Source organism: Odontomachus brunneus, unplaced genomic scaffold, assembly GCF_010583005.1.
Source record: "Odontomachus brunneus isolate Ranch 3 - 2012 unplaced genomic scaffold, Obru_v1 Obru_scaffold_021, whole genome shotgun sequence".
In the NCBI taxonomy this organism is placed as follows: domain Eukaryota; kingdom Metazoa; phylum Arthropoda; class Insecta; order Hymenoptera; family Formicidae; genus Odontomachus; species Odontomachus brunneus.
Window position 1 is genome coordinate 1,489,466 of NW_022639471.1, and position 15,139 is coordinate 1,504,604.

Genomic DNA, 15,139 nt, shown 5'->3' on the forward strand with positions numbered 1-15,139 from the left:
GGCGTACGATCCTATAAAGAAAGATCGTAATATGATTTATTGCTTCTTCTAGTTTATTGTTAAAATTTCATGTCATATAAGAAGATAAGCTTGCCTAATTACGTTTACTTAAAATTTTATGAATCTAATCTTTATTTTATTTAATTTTGATTTAAAGACAATTTATTATCTATGAATTCTTCCACGTAAAAATTTTGTTTATTGTGTATAAACTAGTTTAGTTTGTTCCGATAATGTAAGATATATCAAATAATGAACATATAATTATAAAATAATTAATGTAAAATATATCAATTAATATAAGAATATTCTCAAACAATACGAGTTTACATATGTCTCAAGGATATCTAAGAGACATTTGAAAAAAATATATCTTTTTAGACTTTTTATGTTGCTTGGTATGAGAAAATGCAGACAAAAATTTATGTAAAATGAAATTTATGTCATTGTTTCTAATTAATATAAAATTACTTTTCTATCTTATGTACTATTTAAGAATTTATTTGTATTATTTGATGGTAAGAAGCGCACCGATGAACGACGACCTCTTAGCTTAAATGACGACTGCAATAATGTTATCGTGGGCGTAAAATACATCTTGATGGGAAGCGTTTCCGTCTTCTCCGATTAAAGGCCATAAATCTGATTTTATCTGAAGATGTCATCTGGTTCTACAAAAAAATTTATCTGAAGATGTCATCTGGTTCTACAAAAAAAGATTATGATATGTGTCTTATTGATTCTCTTTGTTCTCTACAAATCTGACTTCAACAATTATGTGAGTAAGAAAATATGCACCTATAATTATGCTTGTTCTTTTAAATTTTCTATATCTAGTCTCTACTTTATTTAATCTCTATTTAAATCTCATTGGCTGTATTGCATGAATTTCTGAAATAGAAACTTTATTTATTGCCAAAGGTAATAGCCAAATGACATGGTTTGTCGCCAGACAAAATAGGTAATGCACAAGACAATCAAATAACATTAGAACATAATATAAAGACATTAGAACATAATACATTAGAAAATAATATAAAATATATATTAAATAATATTAAAAAAAATAAAATCGCATGTAAGATATATCAAATATCAACATATCTAAACGACAGGTCTAAATATTTTTAAAAATTCAAAAAAATCTTTTTAAACATTTCTAAGATGTCTTTTAGAACATTCGAGTTGTTTGAGAGTATAAAAATGCGAGCAGAAATTTACATGAAATAAAATTTATGCCACTATCTCTAATGGGCATAAAATCAAGATGTTTTTATTTATTTATCTTAGATAATGCTTAATTAGTGCCTGAAGATTATTTAATTTGATAGCGAAATTCGCATCAATAAATTAACAAATGACAAACTTTCGGTGTGATGACTGCAGTGACACTATTGTGGGTATAAAATACATCTTGATAAGAAGTATTATCGTCTCTTCCAATTAAAGACCATGGACCTGACATGATCTGAATACTTTGTCAACCCAATGCCTTTATTCATATAATGGAATTAACGTCAGTCTTTATTTTCGTTACAGTCCTTGAGATAGTTCTACGATGCAATGAAAGCAATAGAAGCAAATTCCAATTACAAAACCTATAGATAAAAAAGTATATGAATAAAGAGTATCCAGAATTGTTCTAGATTAAGTTATCTGAACACTTCAGTCTTATCTATTTAATTAAAGCTGTAGTTGATTTTTCTATAATAAAAATATATAAGATTTCAAAATTGATAATTATTATAATTATCCCAGGGAATTTATATAATAAATAAATAAATAAATATATATATATACACACACACACACACACACATATGTATGTGTGTGTGTGTGTGTGTGTGTGTGTGTGTGTGTGTGTGTGTGTGTGTGTGTGTGTGTGTGTATATATATAGAATAATATATATATAATAAATATATATAGAATTTATATAATAAAATGATATTTTATGCAGAATATTCCACTTCCATGAAATATTTTCTAAGGTTGCGTTCCAAGATATTTGTTTAGAAAGTTTTACTACTGAAAATCTATAGTTCATGTTACATATACTGGGTTTTCAATAAAATTTTCCTCAAGAGCATTTTGGAATGCAAATTCTTAGTTGTATGTTTTTTAGCCTAATATACCCAGATTATGTTTCAAGATCAGTCCGAGCATTGAAAATCTATAGTGTATGTAATATGGACTATATAGATTTTCAGTACTAATAGAAAATATTAGTACACACACAGTAAACATTAGCAAACAGTAACATTATTATATTAATGTTATAATTTTCCACTCAGCATTGTAAATGTAATATAACATATATACAACACAATTACATAGTTGAGAGAAAAATTATAACATTAATGTAATGTTATTGTTAGTATTTACTAGATAAAGCATGCATTGTTTATAAATGTACTAAGTAAAATACAAACGAAATTAAACAAATAAGAAAACTTAAAAACAACATGTATATCCCAGTAAATATCAAATAACAATAAGACCACATCAATAAGTTCCAAATTAACAACATAAATTCGATACATGTATATATCTCGCTCAATAGATAAATTATATATAGCTATATTACATATCAATATTATTATTACTTGATAGTTACTGGAGTATAGGAGAATATGTTTGTACCTTAGAAAGGAAAACAACACAAAAGGAACAACGTAAGTATAAAGTATATAGTCGGAAAGAAGACGGAAACGTTATCTCTTCAATTTCAGAGAAAAAGATATTTCAACCATTTCAACATCTCAATATCCGTTTCCGGTTCGTAATGCGGCGGTGCTGCACGAAAAGCTTGGTCCATTTAACTATATCAATTACGCTAATTGTCTCTCTTCTAACTCACAGCAACATATGCATTTATCTCGCGTGCAAAAAGTATAGCACAGCGCAAAAAGAAGAAACAGATCTTAAATTATTTTCTCTTTTGATATATTCCCTACTATTTCCTTTTCTCTTTCCTTCTTCAAAGCGAGTACATATATTCGTTTCCTTTCGAGTGTAAAAAATGCATAGGATACAGCAGCTGATTCTATCGGAATACATGGTCAGCAGCAACTCCGGAATATACTATAACGAAGCGCGGTTCCATTCGAAAACTGATGGAGAGGTTATGCATTTAAAAGAACCACGTACGTGTGGCATTAATGATTGAATAGTCGAATTTCTTTGGTTGATGCGTATCCTCTCCATGTTTGAATGGATCTCAGTAAGGACTAGTTGTTCCAATTTTTTGGTAAATTAACAGATAGTTAAATCATATATCTGTCTTTGTCTAAATTGGAGGAAAAACAAAGACATACGATTTAACTATTAGTTAACTTACTAAGATGTTGGAACAATCGGTCCTTAGGACCGGTTTCACCAACTCCAGTTACGGTCAAATCTGACTGATGGTATCAGGGTTCTAACTAAAAATTCTAATAGATAAGAATGACAAAATACTCCATTAGTTGAAATCCTGATACCGTCAGTCAGATTTTGACCGTAACCGGAGTTGGTGAAACCGGCGTTAGTAGGGCAATTTCAAGTCGGCATACCCATGATCATCTTCATCATCATTTTCTTAAAATACTTCTATTTTACTATATGAATAAATCCTATGTCAAATAAATCTTGTTCCCAATATTTTTTAAATTCTGATGTAATGTCGGTCTATATATTAAATATGTTATCTATTATAGTTGTTATAGTATGCTTTATTATATCTCCAGACAGGATAAGATCTCCAAAGGATATTCTCAAGATATAAGGACATTCTTAGAATATCTTTAGGATGTCCTGTGTAGATCTGTGCTGTTTGAGTCATACAATTCTATTCCTTTTTCACTTACAGGCGTTATAGTAAAATATTTGTAATTTGGAGGAATAAAATAATTAATATATTAAGAACATTCGCAGAATTTACTCACGTGCAACATTATACTTTGTTTATAAAATAATTATTTATAAAATAATAATTCATATATTTAATAATAAATAATAATTCAGATTATTTTACAGAATGGTCTTTCGCATTACAACGTTGTTATACTTCTGCTTATACTTCGTATTGAAAATTCACATTTGCATAATTTATGTACTAATTTTCTAGATTACACAATTACTATATCTTGTAAACATTATAAATCATCAATATAAAACACTTATGTATTAGTTTTCTAGATTACACAATTACTATATTTCGTAAACATCATAAATCATCAATATAAAACACATGATAAAGAAATAATAATTGCTATGTGGTTATTTTTATATTATACAACTGTTACATAAAAGAATGATGTACGTACCCAAACAGCAAAAGATCTTCAAAGGATATCTTGGAGACTTATGTGGACATTTAGAAATCATTAAAATGTCTTTGGGACATCTTTGAAAGATTGTGCTATCTGAGTATATATAATATAATAAAAGTAGAATATGCTATATATACTTGAAAATCTATCTATATAATAAAACAATAAATTCTTACGCTTTAATATAACTAATTATGAACACATTAATATATATAGAATATAAATGATTTATTTTAACTCAATAATAAACTTATAACAGATACTCCTTCATGTAAGGATTACAAAGGATAAATTCTTGAAAATAATTTAAAAGAAATGGTATTGTTAAATATATTTTTATTATAAAATTTTTGTACAAAATATTTTTTTATATTTAATATAATTTACAAGATATTTTCAGTGATGATTTCACCTTCAAATCATCTTTCAGCACTAAGTAAAATTTTCTAAATTAATGACATTATTCAACTTACACTTATGTCAAGTTTTATTAAAACCAATATTTTAACGTAATAGATAATTTATATAAGGGATATTTATACAAGGAATACAAAGAGCAAATTTTTTAAAATAATTTCTTTCTTGAAAAACAAATGGCATAGTTCAATAGAGATATTTATTCTGCAAAACTTTTAAATAAAACATTTTTTGATATTTCATTTAGTTTATAAAATATATAGAAAAAAGCGTAAGTCTTTATCTTTGAAGATTGGTTTTATTTCTTTAAACCATTTTTTAGTAGTAACTGAAAATTTCGAAATTTATCTATTTACTTAACCTATATTTATACCAAGTTTTATTATAATGTGAATTATATAATTACTTGGTAAAAGAATATTATAATTTCGACCGTTTTTTGCGGCTAATTGACGTCCGGTCACAAAACGAACTCTCCTTCTTGACAGTCAATAATATAGGTTGCTTTCCAACAAGAGACACAAGTCGATACAAACATCATTCTATCTTTGTTCCACATTTAGTGAATAACGATGGGTGCTTTCCAGTTGCGTACACTGTGTCACACAAAACCAGTTTATTGGTTGCATATTATCTTACAAAATATTTTAGATAATATGTGACCAATAAACTGGTTTTGTGTACATGTGTCAAAATGTGTTAAGCAATTGGAAAGCACCTAAAGATAGGATGATACTTGTGTCGACTTGTGTCTCTTGTTGGAAAGCAACCATAGAGTGAGAAAGCACTAGGGACAAGTCAACTTTCTCAAGGTCGGTTTATGACGGCCGTAATCCGTTAACTTATATCGGAATCGTAAAAAATTGACCAATCATAGTCGAATTATAAAAGAATAATCGACTGTGATTGGTCAATTTTTTACGGTTCCGGCATAAGTTAACGGATTACGGCTATCATAAGCCGGCCTTTAGACTTGTTCTACAATACGTCGTATGGCGCTGTTGGGCGTTGGAACGCAGTCAATGGGCCAATCAGAGGATTTGTTTTTCGAGACGAGTTCTCCTGATTGGACCATTGATTGCGTTCGACATCCGACTCCGACATACGACGTATTGTAGAATAGGCCTTACGGAAGATTCACACCGCGTTCGATGTCCGACGTACGATGTCCGATATCCAATAGGAGAACAGTTTTCTAATAGAGAATTCAATTCTCCATTGAAAAGCTATTTTCCTATTGGATATCGGACATCGTACGCTGCACATTGGACGCGGTGTGAATCCTCTATTAATCTATAACCGTATCCATTAACTTATGCTGTAATCCATAAGAAATAGACCAATCGCAATTAACTCTTCTTGTAATAATTGACTGCAATTGGTCAATTTTTTATGCATTACATCATAATGCAGGATTCACACCGCGTCCAATATCAGATATACGACGTCTGATATCCAATAAGAGAACAGCTTTCTATTAGAGAATTCAATTCTCCATTGGAAAGCTGTTCTTCTATTGGATATTGGACGTCGTACGTCGGACATCGGACGTGGTGTGAATCCTCCATAAGTTAACGGTTACGATTATCATAAATCGGCTTTTAATAAGTCCACATGATGTGGTAACGCTTGCTGCGCTACAAGAAGCAACACACAGGGTGCTTAACACCAATCCAATCGCTTAACACATCTTGACATATCTAAAACATCTTGTAAGATAATATGCAACCAACAAACTGGTGTAACACAGTGTACGTAACTGGAAAGCACTCACAGTATCCAATCAAAGTGCCGTTTTTCCATAAAAGCTAGAAGTTTATTGGCTATCGCGTCGGTTCTTGTGTCGCGCGTAAGCGATTCCACGTCCTGCGGACCATTACGCTCTATGCACAATGCCAGGCAACAGACAATAGGAACAGGGAATAGGAAATCAGATTGGTCAATTATTTCTATTCCCTGTTCCTATTGGCTAATGTTTATTCCTATTGCCTGTTACCTGGTATTGTGCATAGGGCTTAAGGCAACAGGCAATAGGTTTGTTCTTTCGACCTGAACTGGCTGCACTAGTTCACGAAGTTTGCACTAATGCGTTCTTTCGATCAAAACAGTGCAAGAAAATGTGTTCTTTCGAACAGTGCAGGCTGAACTAGTGCAGCGAGTTCAGTGAACTGACTGCCCTAGGTCTGGAGGTAGAGCAAGCAGTGCAGGGCAGCTAACCGAAAAAATTTAAATTTGTATCTATAACCTGTAAAATCGGTATACCTAGTTGACATTACGTAGAAGAAATAATCCGACGACGGAATCTATAAACAGTAAGTAAATACTTAAATATATAATAAATATATAATGTAGATAAATATATAATAAATATATAATGTAGAATGACATAAAAGAAGTATTTAGAATGTTATCCAAACAGCACAAAATATCCGAAAGACATCCTGGGAAGGCTCTTGGACGTTTTTTCGGAGGGATTTGTTGTATGGGTATCCAACACAAAACAGTTTTTAAAAGAAATAGGATTGTTCAACAAAACATAAAATGCTATAAGTGCGAAAACATGACCATAAATTGATCTATGTTATTTAATCCAGCCATGTTGTCCGCCATCTTACACTGCTCTAACTTGCTCTTACCCGTTCTTTTCAGACCCATATGTATCTTTGCACTGGTCTGCACTATCTTGAACTTTCTTCAACTAGTACAGTTCCAGTGCAGTCCTAGGTCAGGTCGAAAGAACAAACCTAATAGGAACAGGGAATAGGAATTCGGATTGGTCAATTATTTTTATTCCCTGTTCCTATTGACTAATGTATATTGCTATTACCTATTGCCTGGCATTGTGCATAGGGCTTTAGAATACGCATGCGCGAGAAAATGTTCCGGCTAGCAACATTGCATGGGCTTTGAAATCACACAGTTCGATTCGCGGCATTCTTCTAACATCGTTTCGCCGGTTCACACGAGGAGATTTTTTTGTGGCAAGAAAATTGTTAACGGTGGTAGAAAAGGCAACGATAGGCAACATTCCTCATAAAAACTAAGATTCTCACGTTTTTATACAGTAAGCGTAAAATATATATATATTTTTATATATATTTTTATATATATTTTTATATATATTTTTATATATATTTTTATATATATTTTTATATTTTGTATACTTTTTCTTCACTATCCGTGTACACTTGTGTTTCTTTGGTACGTATAGTGAGGACTATTAACCTTACTTGACCTGCAATCTGATATTTATTATATATCTTTACAAAGTGTCCATATATGGCAATATATGTCCATATATTTCCATATATGACAATGGTAACAATTTATCTTTGTTTTCCTGCAGTTTTTGCGTGAAAAAATTGTTAAAATAAGCAAAATTCAAGTTGTAATTCTTTTGTGAATAAAGGCAGAAATTGAAACAGTAAACACGTTATATATGCATACACGTGTGCAGTAAAAAATCGTAGTAATTTTAATAAAATTATTAAAACTATTATATTGGTCTTTATACTGTTACATTAAATTAGAAAGTTTATTCGATTTTTAGCTAAATTGAATTTTATTACATCTAATTATTATTTATTTTATTATATTTAATTATATTTAATGAAGATTAATTAAGTTAATACATTTAGTAGTCAGCACCTGTTTTCAGCACTTTTGCACAAATTTTATTAAATATTAATGATATCTCCTTGTATAGAAGTTAAGACAGTAAACAGAAATAAAGAGTATTTCATATACTCATGCTGACTGCTCAAGTACTAAACATTGTACTTTATTTAACAAAAACATTGTATTATCAATCAAGTAACAGTGTAAGTTTTTTTAGCTGAACTAAGTGGATGGAAAAGTAGGATGGTTTTTATCTTCGAAGTAAACTAGGTATATAACCTAGAATTGAAAAACAAAGAACAAAATTTCAGTACAGCATCAATTCAACTAAGAAGAACAAGCTTTCTGATTTTTCGCCAATATATTGGAAGCATTTTGAATATCTCTATTAGAGAAAATGGCCAATATACTGTTGCAAAAGATAGAAAATCAAATCAAACATTTTTGTTCATTATATAAAGAATATATATATTGGATCAGTCTAGATGAATATTAAGCAAAAATATTTTGAATGAAAGTTCTAATTATATTATTGTAACGTTATTAATAAGTGTGCTATGAGTTTTATAAATATATGGAGACTAAAGCAATTGTTAGTATTATTGGAACAAAACAGGAAGCAACAAAAGAAAATTTCTATATCGTCAATTTTTATATGATAGAAAGGATATAAGATATATCTTGTTCATATGATGATTGATGATTTATCTTGTTCATATGACTTATTGCTTAGCCATCTATTTTGTTAAATTCATATTTCTAACATTTCATGAGGCTTAGTATCAATAGATGTTGCTTAAAGTTGTCTTATACAGGATACACAGACTTTTACTAAAAATTAGATTCAAGTTTTTCAATTGAAGATACGTAACATATCTGTTATAACAATTCAACTGAAAACTTTCATCTAATTCTAAACTCAAATCTAAGTATCTTATTTCAATCAATTTATTCTTACTTCAGCTTAGCCAAGAAGTAGGGACTTGATTTACAATTCATGCCTTAGCTCACACATTCATGCCATGCTAATATTTCATGAAGCTTAAGCAAGTATTAATAGTCGTTGTTTAAAGTTTGTCTTATACAGGATATACAGACTTTTATCAAGAATTAGATTCAAGTTTTTTAATTGAAGATACATAACATCTATTATCACAATTCAACTGAAAACTTTCATCTAATTCTAAACTCAAATCTGAATATCTTATCTAAATTAATCTTATCTGAGTTAATTTTATTTCAATCAATCAATTTATTCTTACTTCAGCTTAGTCAAGAAGTTGGGACTTGATTTACAATCCATGCCTTAGCTCACACATCCATCCCATGCATATATTCCTGCCATCATTCGCGCCTCTATCTAACTTGATCTAACTCTTTTAAATCTATTTAAAGCTCATTATAACTAGTCGCTATGACTGTCCTTGTTTGATGATGTCAGAAGCGAGAAAACGCATGCCAAGATTTCGTTCATTATACTTTTAATTAAAAGGATATATCCACAAAGTGACATTGGTGATCGATTCAGCACACTTGTAAAATTGTCCGAACACTTTTCTTTTGGTCGAAAAATTAATAAATAATCGCAAAATTAACATTGACATTATCTTCAGAAAAGATATTAAAAAGGAAGGTTCCATGTCAAGTTAATTTTGCGATTATTTATTGATTGTTTGAGCAAAAGGAAAGTATTTGAACAATTTTACAAATATGCTGAATCTATCGCCAATGTCACTTATATGGATATATCTTTTTAATTAAAAGTATAACGGACGAAATCTTGGCATGCGTTTTCTCACTTCTAACGTCATTAAACAAGTACAGTCATAGCGACTAGTCATAATGAGGAGTCTTAAATAGATTTAGAAGACATTAGATTAAATTAGATAGAGGCAGAATGTATGTGTGGGATGGATGTCATTAAACAAGGACAGTCACAGTGACTACCTAAGAGCCTTAATTCTAACTTTATACACTATATCTCCTCATTATCTCCTCACCTATTGTACTTTCCATTTCTTTATCCTTTCTCCATTTTCCTCTCTTAATCTAAATATCTTATTTAAGATTTGAAAGTAATGACTATTATATGAACTTTAGAATCATTTGTTTAAAAAATGTTTGAATATTGGCAAGAAACAAGTATTACAGAATGAATTGTATATTTTAGCATGACAGTACTCTAGCAGCAAGGAGTGGTTCATCGAGCTGCGAAAATAAACCTCAACGATGCCGACTAAAACCGAATTAGAAGATGTTCGTATGATTATGTTATCACTATTGGTATCTCGACCTGGTTTCACACAATTGCCTGTTCTTGACCAGGATTACTACGAGTACGAAGGCAAACGTATACCATGGCGTAAGTTCGGCTTTGGTAGTCTATTAGAATTCTTGCAAAGTATGCCAGAATACTTTTGTTTCTCGGAAATTAACGGCGTCAGATCTGTTCGCGCTATTACTGACAAGAGCAAGCACGTGAACTCATTAGTAGAGCGTCAGAAGAAAACATCGAAGTTCACTCGTCCTAATCGGTCTTTATATCGTCATCCGCGTATGCTGCGCTATAGACCGAAGATTCCGGCCGAGAAGCTGAATGATCTGGTGGGGTACGTCAGGAACCATCCAAATGGCGTGAATATAAATATCGTTTTGTCGATGCTTCAGAGCCAATTGCCATATGTCACGCTGACCACGTACGATATTCAAGAGCAATTGCGCGAGCTAGGACATCAGCTGTATCTGGACTGTGACACAATTCGTCCAGTAGTAAGAAACTGTTCTGTTCCCCGAACTAAAATTTCTGAACGCTGCATGTCTCCGTTAGTATTGGAGCCACCGGTCGATATGTCTAAACCATCGTGCTCCAATGCTATGTATACCGTTCCCGAAGAATGCCCCGACACGATGTTTACAGACGAGGATGGCTTTGTGCGGCCTAACAGCGCACGATGTTCAAGGCAGCCAAAGACGGATGAGCGACTCATATCAAGTCTAAAGGAGCGTCCGAATTATGAAGAGATGATCAGTTATCACGATAATGTTCATCACGATAACCAAGAAGAGATGTATAGTATCGACGATAATACTGACTCCATGGACTTGAACATGACCGAGAACGAATCGAATAAATTATCGAATTTGATAAGTCAGAAAATGCAGTCGCGACTACAGCAACTGGTACAGAAGTATCCAGACGGCATAAAGTGTTCAGAACTACCGGATTTATACATGAAAGAATTCAAGGTTCCACTGAATTACACTGAGCTAGGCTTCAACAGTGTTTGCACCTTTGTCTCGTACTTACCAGATATTTTCTGTCTAAAGCGATTAGATACTAATGACGATTTTATAGCGTATAATGCTGACATGATATTGAAAAAGCAAGAACAGGATGTGACCAGAAATGACGACCAAAGAACATCTAAAAGTTCTACTCGAGAGACAATGTCCCAAACGAAGCTAATCAACATACCAAAATCACGGTTTGAAATACATGACATAGACAACAATAACACGCAGTTTCCGTTGGAACTTGTAAGTAATAAATTCTATATTTTTTTTTCTTTTTATTGATAATCTAATTTGTTAAAATTTTTCTACGTCTTTTACTTAAAATTAGCTATAAGATATTTTCTCTAGCAAAGTACTTTTCACTTATATTGTGCTTTGAGATTCTAATAATAAGATTAATTCTAATAATTTCTAATAATTATTCTGATCAGTATATATAACTTTATATGTTTTAAACATCGATAAATATTACCGTTAAGATTCACGAGAATGTTGTTGCGCTATTTTAAATATTAAGATGATTGCAAAATAATCGAATCACGTTATTTCGTAGCCCCCAAACGTACTTATGAAATTTGCGCCTGATGATGTTGTACATTGTCATGAGATAAGCCAAATATTAGTCACCGATTTGCAACAGAGCCAAGAATCCTATTTGGAAGTTTACCTTGTAGAAGTATTCACACCGTCCTTCTTTTGGATACATCTACGGAAGAATATAAATCATTTCGAATTATTCATGAAAAATTTGGGGTAAATATCATACAATCAAAGAGCCGGCATATAAATCCGTATCCGAAAAAAGCGTAAATCTGAATTTCTCTTATGTTTAGCACGTTTTATGACGAATATAGCGAACGGTACGCTATCCCTTCTCTCGCGCTGCAACGAAATCTGAACTGTGCGTGCATTTACGCCAATGTGTGGCATAGAGCGGTTATCAAAACTGTAAAGCCGGACTTCAGAGTTACTGTGAGTAAGAGTGCGGCTCAACACGAGAGATTTATAACATTATATTATAAGATCCAGATTATGTTTTTTTATCTTGATTATATTGTATAATTATATTTGTAAAATAACATCGTTAATAATTGTCTCTTAACAGGTCTTATTTATCGACTATGGGACTCAGAAAACTTATCCCCCCGAGAATTTATTCTATTTGACGAAGCAATTCTCTTATCTCCCAGCGCAAGCAATACCTTGCGCTCTATATAATGTCAAACCGTACGGGGGAGATCGCTGGAAGAAGAGTATAACAGATCGTTTTATAGATAGAATTAATGAATCCGTTTTGGCCATGACCGTAGTATCGATTGACTCTTCGGTAAGATTACCTCTAAAATTCATAGTATTAAGCCACTTTTTTCATTTCCGGTCTCAGAAACCAACAGAAGACAACACAAATATATATCGTCGAAAATCAGCGATATTATAAAATAGAATTATCTGTAAGCAAGAAGTGATTGTTCTAGAGTTATTAATATATTTCTTTGTTTTCACAGAAAAACTCCATGTTGATTACCCTGACTGATAAGAGTGAAGCGAAGGAAGTGTGTATAAACGATTGGTTAGTTGAAGAAAATCTAGCGCAATATGGCAAAATGGTGCGTATAAAACGAAATATTCCGTATATATTTTACGAACATAATATTGTTAATACTGGGTCATTCAAAAATGAAGACGCGGTATCAGCAGCCGATACGCGAAAATATATCGATAATGTTAGACACAGTAATCCGTTAGTGTCGTCGGGTGTATCGCCCAACGCAATGAACGAAAATTTTTTTAAAAGTATCAAAATCTTGAACAAAGTCTCGGAGAAAAAGGCTGATAATAATAGCAAGCAGAAAGACGCGCGAAGCTTCAATAGGTTAGCTGTTTTGGCCGATCTTGTAAAAACGAGGTGCGTGGATATTTCTAAGTTGAATGTAGATCTAGATGCAACAGTAAAAGTAGAGCTGTCGCATAAAGTTGAGCACAACGATGAGCATTTCAGTCACAAACAAATGAAACAAAAATCGAGCATAAAATTTAAAGAAAGAGACTCTGACGATGAGACGAATTACGGTGTAAAAGATTTCGGAACGTTCCACAGTTTGTATGGCGGACACGGTGAAATGATTCCCTTTGATTGGTCGGTGATTAGGCAAATTGATTCTTCTAACGTTTCACTGTTGCGCAATCCATTTAGTAATCCAAGTAAAATGAATACGAGCGTTAATAAAGAGGATGAAACATTGGAGTCATCACTGAAGGTTCAAAATCGTAAAATACATGATCGAATAAAAGATTTAAAACCTTGTATCCTGAAATTAGCCGGTGAGGAAAAAGAATACTTTTTGACCGCCTGCAATATCGATTGCAACCATGAAGACGTATCGCAATCCGTGGCGAAGCTGAGACATAGATTGTCAGTACAAAATGACAACAGCACAGAGATAATCGTGCCGAGAAACATATGTGAAAAGTTGCGTATGCACGCTAATGTCTCAAGAATTTCAAGTTGCGATACTATACCTTTTCCATCGATCGAGAACACAAACATTGCCGAATCTCAGGCGGACGAGAGTAACAAAACGCACAAGACAATCGAACAAGAGATGGAAAACAAAAATGATGATACAGAGTATGTGGAACTCTCACAAGACGTTCATCATTCACTTTCGAAAGATGCGTTCGAGCCTAATACGGTAAGATCTCAGCACACTCGTAATCAGATGTATACGAGATGCCAAGCGCTGCTGGAGTCTGTTAAAAATGCGAAACAATATTGGAATTCTAGTGTTGCGGACAATGAGAAAGCTTGGTCTAGTAGTGATCCCGATCCGTCGTCTTGTCACAGTCGTAGCAGCACCGATGAGACGATGCACACGTCGGACGACGACCAAAGGGAGATACTCAGCCGAAAGAACGTTATGTCGCGCTTCAACAAACTGCGGAACTTCGCGACGAAATCTGCATCCAAAACGTCCGACAGTAGCAAGTCGAACGACGAAATTGAAGATTTACCGTCAAACAATTCTACGTCAGACGAGTCTCTTTCCTATGTTATGTATGCAAAACTGAAGCGAATGAGTTTAGTGGATAACTCGCGTGCATTTACGATGCTGCAATGTGTATCTAAGATGCAGCATGAATGCGACTCTAGTCAATTAGATTCCGATGATCTGAGTGATCATGAAAATAGTAATAACGACCCAATATTAGACCAATCGAAAGTTGATGACACGCTTGTAGCAACACACAATAACGCAGAAGTCATACCGGTTGTTCCGGTGCTTAATGACTGTGATATAGATTCCGACGATAGTACCTGGGACGCGTATATCGACTTTTGATTTTTCCCCATTCTTTATTTTATTTATAAACTGTATAATTGCATAATATCTGCACAATATCTTCCAATCCAAAAGAATAAATCTAAAAGAATTGGGAATTTCGAAGAACAGCTATATATATATATATATATATATATATATATATATATATATATATA

The 15,139-nt window shown here is 32.4% G+C and overlaps 1 protein-coding gene and 1 long non-coding RNA gene across 7 annotated transcripts in view; one reads left to right on the plus strand and one right to left on the minus strand.

The window, feature by feature from the left end:
* Positions 1-399: 399 nt before the first annotated feature.
* On the minus strand, positions 400-3,274 carry LOC116842064. Its single transcript, XR_004377671.1, has 4 exons — positions 2,642-3,274; positions 1,367-1,598; positions 799-891; positions 400-706 (listed from the first exon to the last, which is right to left on the minus strand). It is a non-coding gene; the product is annotated as an uncharacterized LOC116842064 (long non-coding RNA).
* A 4,350-nt stretch (positions 3,275-7,624) lies between these two features.
* The window catches only part of LOC116842060, a 14,089-nt gene continuing 6,574 nt past the window's right edge, over positions 7,625-15,139 (plus strand). For 4 of the 6 annotated variants that reach the window (XR_004377670.1, XR_004377669.1, XM_032810719.1 and 1 more), the window contains exons 1-6: positions 7,625-7,792; positions 10,517-11,883; positions 12,194-12,393; positions 12,474-12,612; positions 12,746-12,967; positions 13,146-13,247. Coding sequence is in view for 4 of the 6 variants with exons in the window: in XM_032810719.1 (XP_032666610.1) it covers positions 10,576-11,883; positions 12,194-12,393; positions 12,474-12,612; positions 12,746-12,967; positions 13,146-13,247 (1,971 nt within the window). In the remaining 2 variants the exon portion in view is untranslated. Of the gene's footprint in view, positions 7,793-10,516; positions 11,884-12,193; positions 12,394-12,473; positions 12,613-12,745; positions 12,968-13,145; positions 13,248-15,139 lie in introns of those variants that run through there. The other 2 variants (XM_032810721.1, XM_032810720.1) reach the window with 2 other exon arrangements.